Below are 17,342 nucleotides of genomic sequence, written 5' to 3' on the forward strand. Positions count from 1 at the left end.
TTAAACTTATTTATTTTTTTTTTAAGAAAAGACCTCTGAAAGACGTGTCTGTGCGTATCAAGAAAAAAGAAACTAACATTCAAGAAAACGTGTTTTTGTTTTTTTATATTGTTGATCAAATTGCAACACAGCAGAAGACTAAAATATCTTGGAGGCATAAAATGCTAATGACACTATAGAAAAAAAAATATTTATATGATTTTTTCTTTCATACAAGTAATACTATAATATGACTTATAGAGCTACAATTCTAAATACTTGGAGGAGATTTTTCTTTTCTATTTTTTTTAAAATAATTATAATTGGTTCTCTGACATTATGAAATTCATAAAAATGAGGATAGATCAATATAAAAATAATACATAATACAACACACATTGATGCAACATAGAGGAGCTATCAAAGATACATATTTTCCTTTGTAAAAGCCCCTTTGTTTTGTTCTTAATTTAAGTAGAATTCTGATTAATTCTTTGAGATTCTTATGCATAACTGATTCTTTCTTAAAATTCAAATTAATTCAAAATTTCAATAAAGAGATTTTTGTTTTAAAAAAGAAAATGTTGAGATTAAATGATTAAAATTGAACGAATTAAGGAAGCTTATTTAATAAAAAATAATCAAAATTCATTCCGTAAAAAATAATTCTAATTTGTTCTTTTGTTAAATAGAAAAGAGATTGATCATTTTTTCAAAATTTGAATATTTTTATGTTGGAATTTTGTCCTTAAATTCAATTTTTTGAGTATTTTTTTTTACTGTGAATACTGGTAAAATCAAAATGTTTTTGATCTATTTATTTTCATTCATTTTTAATTGGTTAGTTCTCGAGGCTATGAAATATGTGAGATTTCTAACAAAACTCATGTTCAAAAAATAAAAATAAAAATTTATGCTATGAAATGTAAATGAGATTTTTATTTTTAAAAATTAAGTCTGATTGAATAGTCCTAATAGTCCCTTTCGGGGAATTGAAAGGTTTAGTTTTAATAGTTAATCGTAGTAGGCGTATGTTGCACAGAAAGAGAAATGAATTAGAAGTGACGCCAATGTGAATTTGTTAAAATCATGTAAAATAGTAAGTAATCTGCATATATTTATGTCACAAAATGAAGAATAGGCTCTAATAACTTAAATACTTTTATAGGAATTCGACGGGGAAAAAGGATGGTAAAAATATTGATTGATTTAAAAAAGCTATTTGAAAAAGGTAAAAGTTGAAAGATATATGTATATGTATGTATGAAGACTGAAAAGTTAATTAAAATGAATTATAATAGGATTTTCTACAAGAGGAAACGATAGGCGTGAAGGGAATAAAAAGTGGCTAGCTAATTCAATAGGTAAAATAAGTTATAGCATATTTAGAAAGAATTTAATTAGATTAATTTGTTACAGAATCCCTCACATCATTTGCCAATTATTTGCAATTTTGTAATCTGGCGCGCTCGCCATAGATTTTACCATCCTCGCCACACCCACCCAAACCGTAAATCAATTTGAAATAAAAATACAGTCCACTGAATTGCGATCCCTAACAGCCCTCACATAAATAATAAAAAAAATACTAAAATAAAATGAATAAAGATTCAAAAAGATTTTTTCTGATATAAATTTTTGAAGTGAAATAATGTGAAATTGATCTTATTCACCCCATTACGATGTGTGAGTATTTTTTAAATGGTTATTTCCCTATCACAAGGAGATAAAAATTCTCTTTAAAACAAACTATTAATTGCTTCAAAATTCTTCTTCTGTTCGAAAAAGTATATTATCCTCTATGTTGCACCAAGAGTTTCAATTAAAAAAAATCACTAACTTATAAAAATAAAATTCAACATTCATTTTAATATTCAAATAATATTTTATGTATTACCTACTACACTGTTTTTAAAAACAAATGACACGGTGGTTGAATAATGCGCAAAATAAAGAAAAAAATAAAATGGTAAAAAGCCCACACTTTTGACTAATTTTTTTTGTCAAAATTTTCTCTTAAAAAGATATTCTTACGACGGGAGAACGTGATTGGAAGAGCTTCTGAACAAGGCTCAAAATTAAATTTACCAAAAGATTTAACAAAGAAGAACAAACAAAATGTTGCCTTCTCTCTCAGAGTTGTTTAAGGACTATTTAGTCTTTTTCTTTTGTTCATCAAAATTTAACCAGCATGATTCTTTTTCTAATTTCTCTTTCATTTCATTCATTTGAGACGAATGAAAATCTTTCTTATATTTCTTTTCTTTTATCTAAAAAGGGAGTTTTTTTTCACAGCAAAATTTGTTTCTTCTAAAGTACTGTTCTGATTTTTTTTTCTTTTTTTTTATAAAGAACTATTTTTTTGTTGTTGATTTCCTTGTTACGTTTTTTTTCTTCTTCTTTTAAACCCCCTCATAGACTGAAAGAAATTTAATCTTGATTAATTTTAGTACGTTCTTGACTTTTTCCCTTCATTTTGTTGCCTTTTAAAGTTCATGAAAAAGAGTTACATAAAGGAGAAGTCTCTTTGTGAGGCAAGTTGCAAACTTTAAGCAAGAAAATAAAAAGTTTGAATTGTCTTATTCTTCTCTTTCTTGTGCTTTGAAGCATCTTTTCTAACGTTTGACTCGTTTTTTTTTTAACGTTTTGAACACTTCTTCTCTTTAATTCTGAGAATGCATGAAAAATCAAAAGAGAGAGAGAGAGAGAGAGAGAGAGAGAGAAAATAGACGATTAAAAAGTCAGCATAATCAGAGATTCAACATGTCTACGAGGGGCCTAAAATTGTGCCTAAATAATTCTTTGTTTTCATTTTCTTTACAATGTCTTTCTCATTTGATTGTATAAAATATATAATATAATAATATAGCAATATGGATAATATAAATATTCTAAATTTAAGATAAAAGCATTATATAAGTATAGGCTTATCGTATAGTATGTACATTTAAAAGAATTACATCCTTGCTATATTTTTTTTCTTTAGCTTTCTTCTTCTTAATTCTTCTTTAAATTTCGACTCTGTATGCCATCTTTGAGATGACAAGAGATTCCCTTTTATTTGTTCTATGTTTATTTTTTTCTCGTGTTCACCTTAAATGCATCATTTTTTCTCCCACCATGATCCTTTTGCGGACAAGGTGAATTTTTCTCTTTAATTTATCATAAAAAGATGAAAAATCCACCCCCATGGTGAGAGGATTTTCTCAGAGTGCCCCATTTTTTTGCTTCTGCACTGATGGTACACCTTCTCCCAACTACTATATAGCACAACCTTTTCTAACACCATACATCACCTGCAATTCCGGATAGATAATCTTACGGATGAGTTGATTTGTCTTGGCAGCAAGCATTGCACGTTTTGGGTCCTTCTTCAACACTTTTATGCCGGGCTTGTGGACCAAGAAGGCATTGTCTAAAATGTGAAACTCATAGTCCAGAGCGCATAGCGCATATCCCTGCAGAAAAAAAGAGGATTAGAAAAACAATATTAATTAAGGACGTTAAAGAAAAAAGGACACATGTCCACATCTTTTGATCAGAAAATTCTGCTTTTGATCAGGGTATGAATTCTCTAAGAGTGAAAAACTCCCGTGATAAAGTCCTGAAGATTTTAGCGCTTTAAAAGAAACGTGAAAACAGGAAAATCTTACGGGAGTTTATCACGGATGCATTTTTCTTAGAGGATCATGCTCACGTGAAGTTTTCCTCCCTTTTTCCCTGCAAAAAGCCCTCGGGAGTTTATCACGAGAGTTTTTTACTCTTAGAGAATACAGGAAAATTAGGAGAATAATACTTTCTGGTCACAAACAAAAAACAAGCAATAAATCAAGAAAATAAGACGTTGATCATGAAAATATGAGAAAAAAAAAACGGAATATTCTTCTCATCAAAACGGAATATTCTTCTGATCAAAAGATTTGATCCTAAGGACACCCACCTGTGTCATTTTATCACTTTTTCCCTCCCAACTCAATCTCTCATCGTAATGAGGATCATCGTGTGTCCCAATGTAGATTGGTTCCCAGTGTAGGTAGTACCCAACACGTTTCCCAATGTGAAAGACCCCAAGATCCTCCGTATCATTGGCAGCCATCCATTCCTTTGACTTTGGCAACCCATGGCAACTTGGGCAGAGTTTCTTGTGGAATGGTATAATCTTCCCCTTGCGAAATTGCTCCTGCAACTCTGTCTTGTCACGCGGCACATTCACCGAGCTGTCCACCTCAAAAATTGCCAGTGGATAGACTTTGGGTTTTGGTCGTTGCATCGTTGCATCATTGCGTGCCACCATCTCGAGGAATTTCCGCACTAAACCCGGATTGGGATACAATTCGATGTCACTTGCAAAAAAGTAGTGCGTTAGTGCGGCATCACGGGCAATATTACGTCCCACATTCACAGGATAGAGGAGTTTCTTCTGTGTCTTGTACAGTTGGGCATAGGATATGTTTTGAAATGGCGGTGGATTTGAACAATTAAATGGTGTCTCCAGTACTTTATCGTACTTCGGAACCTATGGCGGAAGTAAAATAGATTTTAAGTTTATAGGTTCAATTGAAGTGCGTTAAATTGCATTTCACAGTTTAAACTAAACAAAATAATGCCGCGAGTGAGAAAAAGAATGTTAATATTAGAAGACCTTCAATTTGTCTAGACATGTGTACCTATTTATTTACATTTATCGAAATCATTAGCCTCAATTCAGCCCGCCTCTTTTTTTTCTTCACGCACATTGATCATCAACGAAGCGACAATTTTTCCTTATTTTTTTTCAATCTCTCTGTAAAATTCTTCATTTCTTCATTCACATGAAGAATTCTTTTTACAGCATATTTTTATCTTTTTTTATCCTCGCGTACAAGCAAGAAAAAAAGGGAAAATATTCGAATGAGAAAACCTTGAAATTTCATAAATCATTTGGCACCTTTTGTACCACCACACAACATTATGAATCTCTTAATGAATATTGCATAAAATTTATTGTTTTCAACCTCAATGGATGAATAAAATTTTTCCTCATGAGATTTCTTCATTTGCACAAGTTCTCTTATGCAAATCTTTGATTTGAGAAAAAAAATGAGGTGGAATACGAAATAATTTGTTGAATAATTGCAAACTTGCTCGTTTTATTTTAATTAAATAGATTTATTGATTTTATTGGAATCTTGATCATTTTTTGGCTATGCTAATTAATTTAGGGCCATATTCAGCGTAAAAAAATAAAAGAATTTCGGTATTCACCATAAAAAAAACTACTCTTCAAACTTTTATAAAGTTTCCAAAAATAAAAAAAATAAAATAGAGTTGGTATTCAGGGTAAAAGTTTTTATAGAGTTTTTTCTTTTATGATAAAAGTGAGTTTTGGAGGTTCTTGTATGAGAGTTTTAAGCTACATATTTTATAAGGTTTGGTGATGTAAAAAATTATGAATCTGTCAGATATTGATCTGAAACTAAAATTATGAAAGCAAAATCATGTTTTTGTTTAGTTTTTGTTGATTATTAACTAAATAATTTATTTATTAAATATAAACAATTAATTAAAAAAAAAACAATTCTGCTCATCATGCATTCGATAAATTCTTCGCAATTTTGTGGAATAATTTGTAATGACCATTTCAAAGGTTTTACCCATACTGATAGAAATATTCTGCGTAAAATATATTTTTTAATCTTATAAAAGATTCTTTTGATGACTTTTACGATAAAAGTTTATAAAAGATTGTTTACGCTTTTCTTTCTTTAATTTTCTTTAAATTCTATCTATATTCTGAAAATTGCTTTTGACATAAAAATAAAGGATAAAAAAATTAAGTCTCCACGGTGGAAAATCATTTCTTCTGGTCATTTTATTTCCACCCCTAAAAGGAAGTTGAATCCTTTCCCCACCTTTCTGTTCTTTCAGTCTGAATACTTCATGTTCACTATGTCTCGTGATTAGTCAACATAATCCCCATAACAATGACTAAAATTGAGGAAACTCATTTATAGTTGTAAATCAAAAACCAGAGAAAGAAGCATTTTGCAAAATAGGAGAATTTCAAGGAATTATTCAGCCATCCGGTAAACATTTTATATTTAATTTTTTTTTTTCATTTCGCAACGTCGTGGTGGACTTTAGGAAGAAAAAGCCTAACATTTAATGCACTTAATGGGCGATAAATCTCTTGCAATTTCATTTATTTCCCTCGCATTTCCTCCAATCGATGTTTATATAGGATCATAATATACTTTAATGTATATAAGTAATACAGAGTGTCTTAGCACTTTGATCGATTGTGTCACATCCTGTTGCCCTCTACGTGAAGTAAACCATGAAATTGATACAAACTTTGTGAGTGAGCAAAGTCAATATTAGTTGTATATTAGTATGTTTAACATAGTTTAATCTGATTGACATCAACTATATTGCGATGAAGAGAAGTTTCCTTTTTAATGTTTTTTTTTATTTCCTGATGATATTAATGTATTAATAGCAAAGCTTTTAGTGCTTTTCCATGCTTTTGCTTTTGTGATTTTGTATGGGTAAAAATCAAAGCTAGTTTCATAAAGTTTTAAATTGGATATTCAATTATATTTAAAAAAAAATAGTAAAATTCAGTTAAAATTGCAATAGGTTTTTTTTTAACCCTTTAGCGTCCAACGTGAAACATAAAAACATTGAAACATGCGCTCTTTTATCGCGATTTTTATTCTATGAATTTTTTTTAGAGAACTTTTCTCAGTCAGAACGTTTTCTTTGGCCTCTTTTGCGTGAATTTGATGCATTTGTAACATAGAAAAACAATTACATTAATAAATAATTGAAAAAATAAAATGTTTCACGTTTGGGTCAGCGTATGACCCAAAAAACGTTAAAGGGTTAAATTATATTTGAAAATCAATACAATGTTTTTCTGACGTTTTCATTTAAAAAAAATCTGGGTTCTTCGTCGGCAGTGGAAACTCCTTACTCAAAGAAATTCAGAATCTTCCCATAGCTTTCGGCCCCACTCGGAGCCTTCTTCAGTGGCTAGCATAGAGAGGGGTCCTTTTATAAAAGAATTTTTTTTACAAAACCCGGATTTTCAAAAAAAAATTAAATTAAATTATATTTGAAAATGTTTCAGGGTATTAGAATGAATGAATATTTTTAATGATTTTTTCCAAGTATACCAGTTTGTTTCCAGTTAACCGAAATTTGAATGAAAGAGGAATAAAAAAGCTTTTGGTCAATTTTCTTATTCCTAATGACATATCTTCAAAAATTCAACTAAAAGGAATATTTTTTTTTTAAAAAAAATTAGTAAAATTTTAAATAATTATTTTATTAAAAACTTTCAAAAAATATTATAAAACCGCCATAGAAAATTATATATATAAATAGCACTGGTAGGTAAACAACAACATGAAAATGCGGTAATGTTGGTATTAACATGTCAGACAAAATACCAAAAGCCCCCCTCTTGCCGCAAGAAGACACTGAATGAATATACGAGAATTTGAAATAAACATGTTTTAGGGGGGGCTTACACGTTGACGAATCATTCTTCTATCCTCTGCAATGTACTCAATTTGAATGTACTGTACATTTATGCATGTAAGTATGTATATTCTCCCCTCTTCGATCAATAATGCATCATGAGAAGAATGAGTTTGTTTGCTTTTTTGTTACATAGAAATAGAGTATAATGCAAAATTAATAAATGAAAAATAAATAACTCACCGTCTTTGGAATATGTTTACTGCTGAAGTAGATGTGAAATGTGACAAATTGTCGCACCAAATTGGCCTCAGATGAGCATTCTCTCAAGTATTTAATAGCATTGATTGTAGCTGAAAAATCGAAACCTGGCGCATGGAGTGCAATACTTATTGGCGCCATCCATCGTTCAAGCAATGGCACCAAATTGTCCAGAAATGTGTAATCAGCATGCGTTGTATACGTTATGCTTTCATAGCAATGAATCTCCCCATGATCGGCACGCACGTAATTTTTGAGTACCCAAAAATCACCTCTTTGCTCGGTTTTTGCATCATAATCTCTGTCATGGCATTTAATCACTGATCTATTTTAAAAATTGGTTTGATTCGAGAAAGAGAGAGAGAAAACATATAAATAGCATACGCATTTATGCTTTAACACCACACATGCACCACAATAACGCATTTTACACACAATCCACATTAAGTATTGTATTGCAACACTTTTTGTTACATTATAAATTTTCTTTTAATAAATAAAATTAATTACCTCAGTCGATTCTCCAATTCCTTATCATTGAGAAGTCCTTCGGAATATGTTGTATTTGTACTACCTAAATTGAGGTCCTGATAGACAATCTCATTGAGAAGTTTATTGCCATGCACATTTGCCTCTGTTGGCACTTCAAAACGACTATCCTCCCCATTATTGTCAACAATATCTTTCATCTGATGCAGCTGCTGTTGCTCCTCCTCAACTTGTTGCTGCGGAACGTCATCTCTCTTGGGTTTCTCCCTCACCTCATTTTCCTGTTTTTTTTTTTTTTTTTTTGCATTCACGTGAATAAAACAACAAAAAAATTTAACGAAAATTCCACATCTTAAGACAAGTTTCTTCAAGAGAATATTATTGCTGCAATCTGAAGCACAAAGAAGATGGAAAGAAGAACAGAAAACTTACAAGTTGATTGAAAGGCCTATTCCCACTTGATGATTCAGCTCTGACAAGATTCTGCTTCTCCGGATTAACGTGTACAATGTATGAGGGTGTGATTGGTACATTGCCACCATCAATCATCAACTGACTACAAATGTACAACAAGACGGCAATGTTGATGAGAATACTGCAGCGCAGCAACCAATTTCGCCGGGTGATCATTTTCGACTACACTCTCTCATTGATGAAGATCCCACCTGATGGGAAGATAAATTGCAAAATGTGCTTCAGCAACACACACACACAAACACTCCGTTCTTTTTTCTTTCAAGTATTTGTTTTACAAGAAAAAAAAATTAACTTGTGAAGGAATTAATTTGCATACTCAAGAAGATGAAGGTTTTTGTCTTTGTTGATTCTTTTTACATTTTTCAATGAATGGACATTAAGATAATCACACAAATTGCAAAGAAAATTAAAATATTTGTTCAAATGGAAAAGAAATTGTTTGAATAAAAAAATCAAGCATCAATTGGAATCGAACCCAAGACTTTGATCTTATCAAACTAGAGTATTGCCCTCTGCACTAAGACTCATCACGTATTGTAACATTTTTTCAAACACATAAAAATCAACGTAAAAATTATAATTAACTTGAAAAAAAAATATTTTTTTCAGTAAATTCGTGCTAAAAATTATGTAAATCATCAGTTTAATTATTCGCTAATATGTGATATTTGTCCACAAGCAACTCAAATAAAAATCTCCAAAAGAAATCTCTGATGATACAAAAAAAGACGCTCAATGTTGTTAAATATACTCGAAAAGAAAGTCCTTGGAAGTCAAGTTTCAGTGGAAGGTATTTAATATATTAGTTAGTTATAATTTAATTAAACAGAAAATAAATATAGGCACCTAAATATAGGTAGAGAGACACAATTGTGGGCAATTTTCACTTGAATATTTAAGCCTCACACACAAATGAAAATATGTAGAGGAGTTTTCCAACACAAGATATCGTGATGAATGAATATTGAATATATTTTTTTTCATCTTCTTCTATTTGTGGATTTATTTTGAGCTTTAGTCCAATTATTACGTTACCAATAATTCATTTTGTAAATTAATATTTCATACCTCGCGCTATGTGTTGTTATTGCACAAGAATGTGTTGAGAGAGGGGGGGGAGGCAGTGAAAAAAATCCCCATGGGGCTGAGGAGAGAAAAAAAAACAACAAGAAAACATACCAAGAAGAAGTATTTTGGTATATGAAGATGTTTGTACGTACAGTACACCACTGTAAGATTTTTTTTTAGTAGAGTCTCCTTTATAGGAATGACCTTTGGGTTCAATACAATTTTATTTCTTATTTATATATCTACCCAACAGCGTATAGATAATATATTAATCACTCACTATACGCATAACTTAGGTCATCATCACCATTATTTCTGCATTGATTCACCGTGTTTTCCATCACTTGTCCCGCTTGCGGGGCTCTTTTTTTGTTGTTCTCTTCTCTCCACAATTTTACCTCTCATGCCGGAGATGAAGCTCTTTTAGCTAATAATACAAATTCAATTGATGAGACAGGTGATCTAATCGAATGCGCAAGGAACACAACATACAACAAAAAATCAGCCTTGAGCATTGAATGTAGAATTCTCCTCATTCCATTTCAACAAATCATCATCAAAATTCTTCATGATCATAGTGAAAACGAAATAAGATTCCAAGAGATTGTATGTAAAAGAATTTATACATAAGTAAACTCTTCAATATAATAAATTCCATTTTGAGAAGAGAAATTGATTTTTGATCAATCTAATCATACATTCAACCCAAAGTGAGAGAGAGAGTGAGTGAATTTTGTACCTTCGACCGATATTGCCTCAATAAGGCCCAACAAGACGAAGAGGTGCACAAAGTGTGAAGAGATGATGGTGTGGTGTCACAAGAGAGAGAGCATTGGAAGCATTTCATTTAGGTAATTGAATAGTAATACAAAATGCTGCACAAAGTGAAGGTTAGGGCAATTAGGTTAATGAGAAATTTCGACTTTATACAAGGGTACATGGGGCCGAGAGAGAGAGAGCGCATAGGTAATATAAAAAATTGAAGATGGATCCTATTACACGTTTGTTTGGTAAAATGATTACTTATAAACGAGAAAGGGTAACAAATTATGTAGGTGCCTATCCTTTTAATAAAAAAAAACAGAACCTTTAGGACTCTTAATCACTACCATTTGCTGCTGTAAATTAATCTATTTTTAGTTTAATTCTAGTTTGTTTATCTAGGAAAAAATTCTTTGATTTATACCTGGGTGAAACACAATCGTTCTACGGTCAAGAACTATCATCCCTGTAAATTAATTATTGGGCCTTCCTTGAAATCTTTGAATTTTGTACTGATTTTTCAATATTTCAAAGGTTTCTTGGTCGCTGAATAAGGCCTATTGGTTTAAAACATTTATTAAGTTAAAAGGAACTTTGTTAAAGAAATTATAAAATCTTTTTTTTTATTATTTATGGAGAAATTAACTTTAATTACTTATCATCTTCCCCGTTCCATTCAAGTTTATCAATGTATGCAAATTAAAAACAGAAACGGCACCATTTTTTCAAACATAAAGCGACGTTTCGATAAATCCGTACTGTCTTCACCAGGCTCTGTGTTAATATATATAATGACTCATTTTGACACAAATTTTCTCACAAAAATATCAAAACGTATATATATATATTTTTTTAATTTCTCAAGAGCCTATCGAAGATAATAAAAATTGTCGAAACGTCGCTGTATTGCAGAAAATTGATGCCTTTTCGTTCATTTTTAAATAACAAAAAGAAAGATGAAGATTAATCATTCTCAATGCTTTTTATGACAGGAAAATGATGTTTTAACAATAAACTAACAAAAATTGATTAATGAAGTTATTTTTAGCTATGGTTCGTAATCCAAGTTTCATTTTTTTTTTAACTTTATCTTTCGTTTTTCTTTGCCTCACAAACTATTTGAGAATTAAAGAATGTAAACAATTCTTTAAAAAAAATGCTAAGAGCAGATTTAAAAATTTCTTTAGGGATGAAATCCACCCTTAATTCGGAGAAAATTGAATAAAATTGAATTGAAAATTAATGATATTCATTTCCTTAAACTCCATAATCTGAATCTTTGAATTTTCATCGTTTTATAAATCTGATAAATTACAAGATTCACATTAAATGAAATGTCAGAGATTGCAGAATTATTTATTATCTCATTTCACAATGTAGGTATGTACGCATATTTGCATATCGTGCTTTTTTTGCAATGAAAATATATTTCTGATAAGTAACTCTATATACATTGCTCAACCCCGCAGGATGGCACGTGAAACGAGGCTCTCTCGCTCTGGGGTTCCTCTTTCATTCTCTTTTATATATTGAAAATATAAATCATTCTACATTGCTAATTTATTTTTACTAGCCAATTTAAAAGAAACTAACTATATTAATTTACTTTACGTGGGAGTTTTTTTTTCTTCTTGTTCCTCGTCTTCTCTTTCAATTTAAATAAATTAGAGTAAAAAAATCTTCAGTGCTTTGAGAATTAAACGTTCCTTGTTCATATTTCTCCTAAATTAAATTCTTTAAAAAAATTTTGAATGAATTAATTCTTATTAGTCATCTTTATTGATAAAACAATCATTACGCGACGTTAATTAGACGTGTGCTGTGCGGGCTTTTCCTCCCGCACTACAATACATTTTCTGTTGGCAACCCAAAAACCACAAATTCAATGGAAATGTTGATTAATGGAATAGTGTTGTGTAGAGACAACAATATATTAAATGAAAAGCCGGGATTGTGTGCAAACTACCCCAACTTGCAGAATTTGTCGTACTTTTTTCTTTCTTTTACTCTTGTACCATAGTATTGTCTCACAATAAATCAGCTTTGACTCTAAACTACATAAAAAATGATAAGGAACTGTAACTAATTTCTTCTAAATATCCGCAGTTTATTCATTTTATATTATATAGAGTTGAGTTGAGTTGAGTTGAGTTAGTAAAACGGAAGTTGTTTCTCACTAATAGTTTCTCTCCCACCACGCGACATACTGAATTTTGATGTTTTAACATAAATTAACATATTTGGAAAAATATGAGATGAATGCTACTTCCTATATTTTGTTGTCTCATTTCTTTTACTTGATTATTTTGATGAAAAAAAAAAGGAAAATAATGAAGATTCTTCGGGAATTGAGATTATTAATGCTTTCTTCTACCAGACTTTTAATGAGCTGAAGACAAAATGAAATCAGTTATTGTTATTTAACGCGACATTTCGATGATGTTTATCCCTTTCATCAGGTCCAATGACGTTTCATACTTTTTTGCAAGCTTTTGTGATTCATTTTCCAAAAGCAAAATAATTAAAATCTCCTTAAATGTGAATAAATTTAAAAAATGATTTTTTTGTAACCAGATTAGTATTATCTGACTTATTAGCAATGCAACAAAAAACTTCAAAATATCAAAGAAAATAATATCCTTTCTCGTTTATAGAAAATGCAATCTTTCGCGGACTTTTTCGTACCCATTCGTAACAAACTTCACCCCAGTATCGTACAAAGACTTCTTTTTTTGCCACGTGGTACTACGAGGCCTCACTGTAGGGATTTTTTTCTTAAAGAAAAATGATTTTTTCCTATGCAAAATAATATTTAGTTCATTAGAAAAAATATAAGGAAGATATGTGAGCAATGCAGAGATAATGGGCACAAAATTGTAAAACTTTGCGGTATGCTTGGAAATATATATTATGTACTGCAAAATATTCTTGTAGGTAACTTTTTATGGCAAAGTTTAGGGTCAATGTAACCCAGGGGAGAAAACAGGTCTTGTGGGATTCCGCAGTGGGCGCAGTTTTGGTATGAAATATTATCTTTCTTTCTGTGATATACCTGCCTAAATTACAGGTGAAAATTTCTTTTTTTTTACTTGTGCTGTCTTTAGCTCCTTGTTTGCAATGCACAAAAACTCAATTAACATTAAGAAAAAAAAGAGAAAAAGTCTGCAAATCTCACTGGACTCGCGCGAGGAAGCAAAACTCGAGAGGTTGGCATTTTTTTTTGTGTAGTAATCAATTATTGTGTGATCTTTTTCACATGCGAACGTAATTCTTTCTTTAATAATTTGTCCATGAGGCGCACAACAAAAGAAGGTGAGCCAAAGGGGAGAGGGGGGGAGTGCGCGGATTTAACGTATGAGCAATTTTTGTGATCAATATGTGAAGACACTTTGCCGTGAAAAAAAAATCAGCTCCACGGTATTTTTTTGTCTGCCTCATCTCTAAAAGAGTGAAATCGTTACTTCACGATGACACGCGGAGAGATGAGGCAGAAAAGAAGAGATATTCAATGAAATATCGAGAGGGAGGAGGAGGAGATATTTTCTCAGAAAGTGAAAATTTTCGTGCTCATTTGCCCTTTCATTTTATCTAATAAAAATATAATATTTTAGTTTTTTTTCTCTTCTTTTTCCTCCTCCAAACGGAAAAGCCATGCAGGAAAAATCTCTTTGACGACACACATTTTTCCATACAAATGGCATTTTACTTTGTAAATTAAATTAAATTCTAAATTAAAGGGAAGGAAAGAATTATAATTTTCCGGATGAGATTTCCGCTGCTGGCTTTAAGAATTTTTGCTTACGTAGCCAGAAACTTCTGTGGCCTCAAATCATCTTTCTTTCGCCCTCAAATGGGTATGCAAACACAGTTTATTCTTCTTTTTGCACACACATCTTTCATTAAAAAGTTTTGTTGCAACAACAAAAAATTTACCTTCTTGGTCAATTTGTTAACTCTCGGTCGTGTGTGCGGATGCAAATAGATTGGAAGTGCCTTCAATTTTGATTTTCTGCATAATTTAGTGTCCCCTCCGTGAAGGCGGATGCAGCAAAAATCTCTCTCAAATTCTCTCCATTGTTGTTTTCATTTTCTTCATTCACTATTTTTGCGTTTTTATTGACAAATCACTACGCACTGATTTTCACAATTAGCCTCTTTGCTTTAACACTCAACACTTGAATGAGATTTCTTGTGGTTTTAGGGGAAAAAACGTGAATGATTTTTCTGGACACACTGAATGAATTTTGGGGAACGAGAGAATTTTTCGTTCATCCACTTCTGAGATTTTTTGCACTCACACTGACTCTTTGACAGCAAGCTTGACAGTTTGCACATTTGACAGGCTTACCATGATCGCATCATGGGGTTGTTGTCCCTCAGAGCGTATTGGTACAAATTGTTGGAAATGTTCAATGGACAAAGAATGACATTCAATGGGACTATTGAAATATTTATTTGACTTCAAGATAAAAAAAAAACTCAGTTTTGGGGCTCAGGCCCACTCTGGGAAGGCTCCGAGAGCCCCCGGAGAGCTTCAGTGAAAATTTGGACGCTAAATTCGCCGAATTAAAAAATCCATTTTGCACGACTTTTTTGGCGCGGATTTTGAGCGTTTTAATTGTCGAAGCCAATCGACGCAGCGTCGCTTCCTGGTCACAAAAAAAAACACTTTCTCTGGGAAATTCGACGAAAAACGCGAGAAAGTTGAAAAAAAACCTTCCGATAACAAAAATATCCCACCAAATGTCGTGTGATGTTCCGTAGATAAACTCGTTAGATTTTTTATTGGTGTTTTTGTTGTTTATTTTTCATGTCCTCAATGTTTGTTTCTTTATTTTCTCTAAAATTAAACGTTAATTGAGCCTCAAAGCTGTTTAGTATGCAGTTTAAGAATGATATTCGTCACCCCCTCCTCACATGGAGAGCAATGGATAAGCTGCCATACATAAATGTATTTACAAAAAGGAATTTTCTGGACGCAAACATTAACGATCTTCGCTTCATTACAAATCTTTCGGAGGATGAAATTATTCGCATTAAGGATGACCTGAGTTTGTTCGTTGATTTGGAGCCCCATGTGTACAGGGAGGTGGGAATTACTCACTTGGATACCTTCCTGGGTGGTGGACTCCGTGTGGGGCATGTCTATGAGATTTGTGGACAAACAGAGGCGGGAAAGAGTAAATTGTGCCAGACAATTTGTCTGCGATTGGCACAACGGGGCATAGGGAGCTTCTATGTAGACCTAGATGGGGGCCTTGTTCCGCGAGATTTGCTGAATATGCTGACAAATGTCCAAGAGGAAGATTCCCCTTCGACAATCCTCAAACTAATCCGTTTCCAGAGGATTAGGGATGTGGATTCGCTAAAGAAAGTCCTGGAATTCATCATTGACCAGAAATGTGCTTTGAAGCAATTTGGCTTCCTCGTTGTGGACTCAATTGCTCATTTTCACATCTTGAGCCTGGATGACAACAGAGAGGTGCAGAGGGAGAATTACAGAAAGCTCGAAGAATGCTACAAACTCATGCATCTGCTGGCAAAGAAATGCAAATTCACCGTTTTCCTTACAAATCTCCTCCTAACCAATGCCAATGACTCCCGGATTCAGGGGGCATCATTCAATATAGGGTTGAAAATTGATGAAAAATTCCCTGATTTTCCCTTCACACGCATCCGGATTGAAGTAGCAAGGACAGATACTGGCATTGAAAGGAAACTAAGCGTCCTGCGGTCATCCTACATTGATGCAAAAGCCACAGAGTCCGTGCAATTGACAAATGAAGGATTTATTTAATTCAATTTATTTCTCTATTATTTAATTTTTCTTTTTTTAAGTTTTGTTTCCTTGTATCAATGCGATTTATTGTTATTTTTTTTTCTTTATAATAATAATAAAATTAATGTAAAAGAATTGCTCATTTTTTTCCTCTCCTTCTTACTATCACTCTAATACTGAGCTTTCTAAGTGATTTCATGAGTACGGAAGGCTCTCATTTGTTTTCTCTAAATTTTTTTTATTCTCTATTTTTTTTTAGTCTTTCACAACTTGGCTTCAAGGATTCTCTTTTTAACTAAAATAAAAAAAAAATTTTAACTTCTCGGCGCCAAAAATACATCCAAATAAATTTTATCGCATTGCAATAATAAAGAAAGATAAATTCTGCTTTAAAACTAAATCAAGTAAAATAGCAATTGAAAAAAAAATGTGATTAATTAAAAATATATAATATAGAAATTGTAAATCAAATAGAAATATTTCATGATTTCTCATTTTTTTTAGCAGCCTTTCTTATATTTTAAATTCTATTTAAATTAATTACATATTAAAATTTCCATGAAGGAGCATTTGGGGATGAAATTTTCTTCGAGCACTTTGTGGTCCCATTTGGCGTAATTTATTTGCCAAAATTCATTAAAAATGTTTTCTGTTTTTATTTTTTCATCCCCAAAAATTTCTCCTTTTGCACAGACCTTAACCATTTATTTTTTAAATAAATTGCAAGATATTGAAGCACAAAATTATAAGAATTAATTAATATTTTTTTAATATAAATTCTCCTTCACTTAACATGTAAAAAAAAATTACTCTAAACATGTAAAAAAATGTGCTTAATCGTTAAGTGTGAAAATTTATTATTTTACATGTTTCTTTTTTAATATTAATATTTTTTCTTCATTATTTTATAGATCACAGATGTGTTCCCATAAAATGGGAAAAAATGCAGCTCAAGATTTGATTTTCAGATGTCACAATCTGTATGTTTTCAAAATAAAAAAAAAATTGGAAAATTTTGAATATTTTTGCTCCAATCTTATCGCACAATATTTTTAAAATTTTC

At 31.5% G+C, this 17,342-nt stretch overlaps 3 protein-coding genes across 3 annotated transcripts in view; 1 reads left to right on the top strand and 2 right to left on the bottom strand.

The window, feature by feature from the left end:
• LOC129788401 (N-acetylgalactosaminyltransferase 7) overlaps nucleotides 1-17,342 on the bottom strand; it is a 783,634-nt gene that overhangs the window by 209,643 nt on the left and 556,649 nt on the right. The gene's annotated exons all lie outside the window — the stretch shown is intronic.
• LOC129788408 (beta-1,4-glucuronyltransferase 1) lies at nucleotides 1,841-14,815 on the bottom strand. Its single transcript, XM_055824454.1, has 6 exons — nucleotides 14,434-14,815; nucleotides 8,626-8,858; nucleotides 8,215-8,474; nucleotides 7,687-8,029; nucleotides 3,920-4,495; nucleotides 1,841-3,437 (listed from the first exon to the last, which is right to left on the bottom strand). The coding sequence occupies exons 2-6, from the start codon at nucleotides 8,821-8,823 to the stop codon at nucleotides 3,240-3,242; spliced, it is 1,575 nt and encodes a 524-aa protein (XP_055680429.1). The 5' UTR covers nucleotides 8,824-8,858; nucleotides 14,434-14,815; the 3' UTR covers nucleotides 1,841-3,239.
• LOC129788440 (uncharacterized) lies at nucleotides 15,278-16,414 on the top strand. Its single transcript, XM_055824525.1, has one exon. It carries the CDS (start codon nucleotides 15,380-15,382, stop codon nucleotides 16,295-16,297), a length of 918 nt encoding a protein of 305 aa, XP_055680500.1. The 5' UTR covers nucleotides 15,278-15,379; the 3' UTR covers nucleotides 16,298-16,414.

This window comes from Lutzomyia longipalpis, chromosome 2, assembly GCF_024334085.1.
Source record: "Lutzomyia longipalpis isolate SR_M1_2022 chromosome 2, ASM2433408v1".
NCBI lineage: Eukaryota > Metazoa > Arthropoda > Insecta > Diptera > Psychodidae > Lutzomyia > Lutzomyia longipalpis.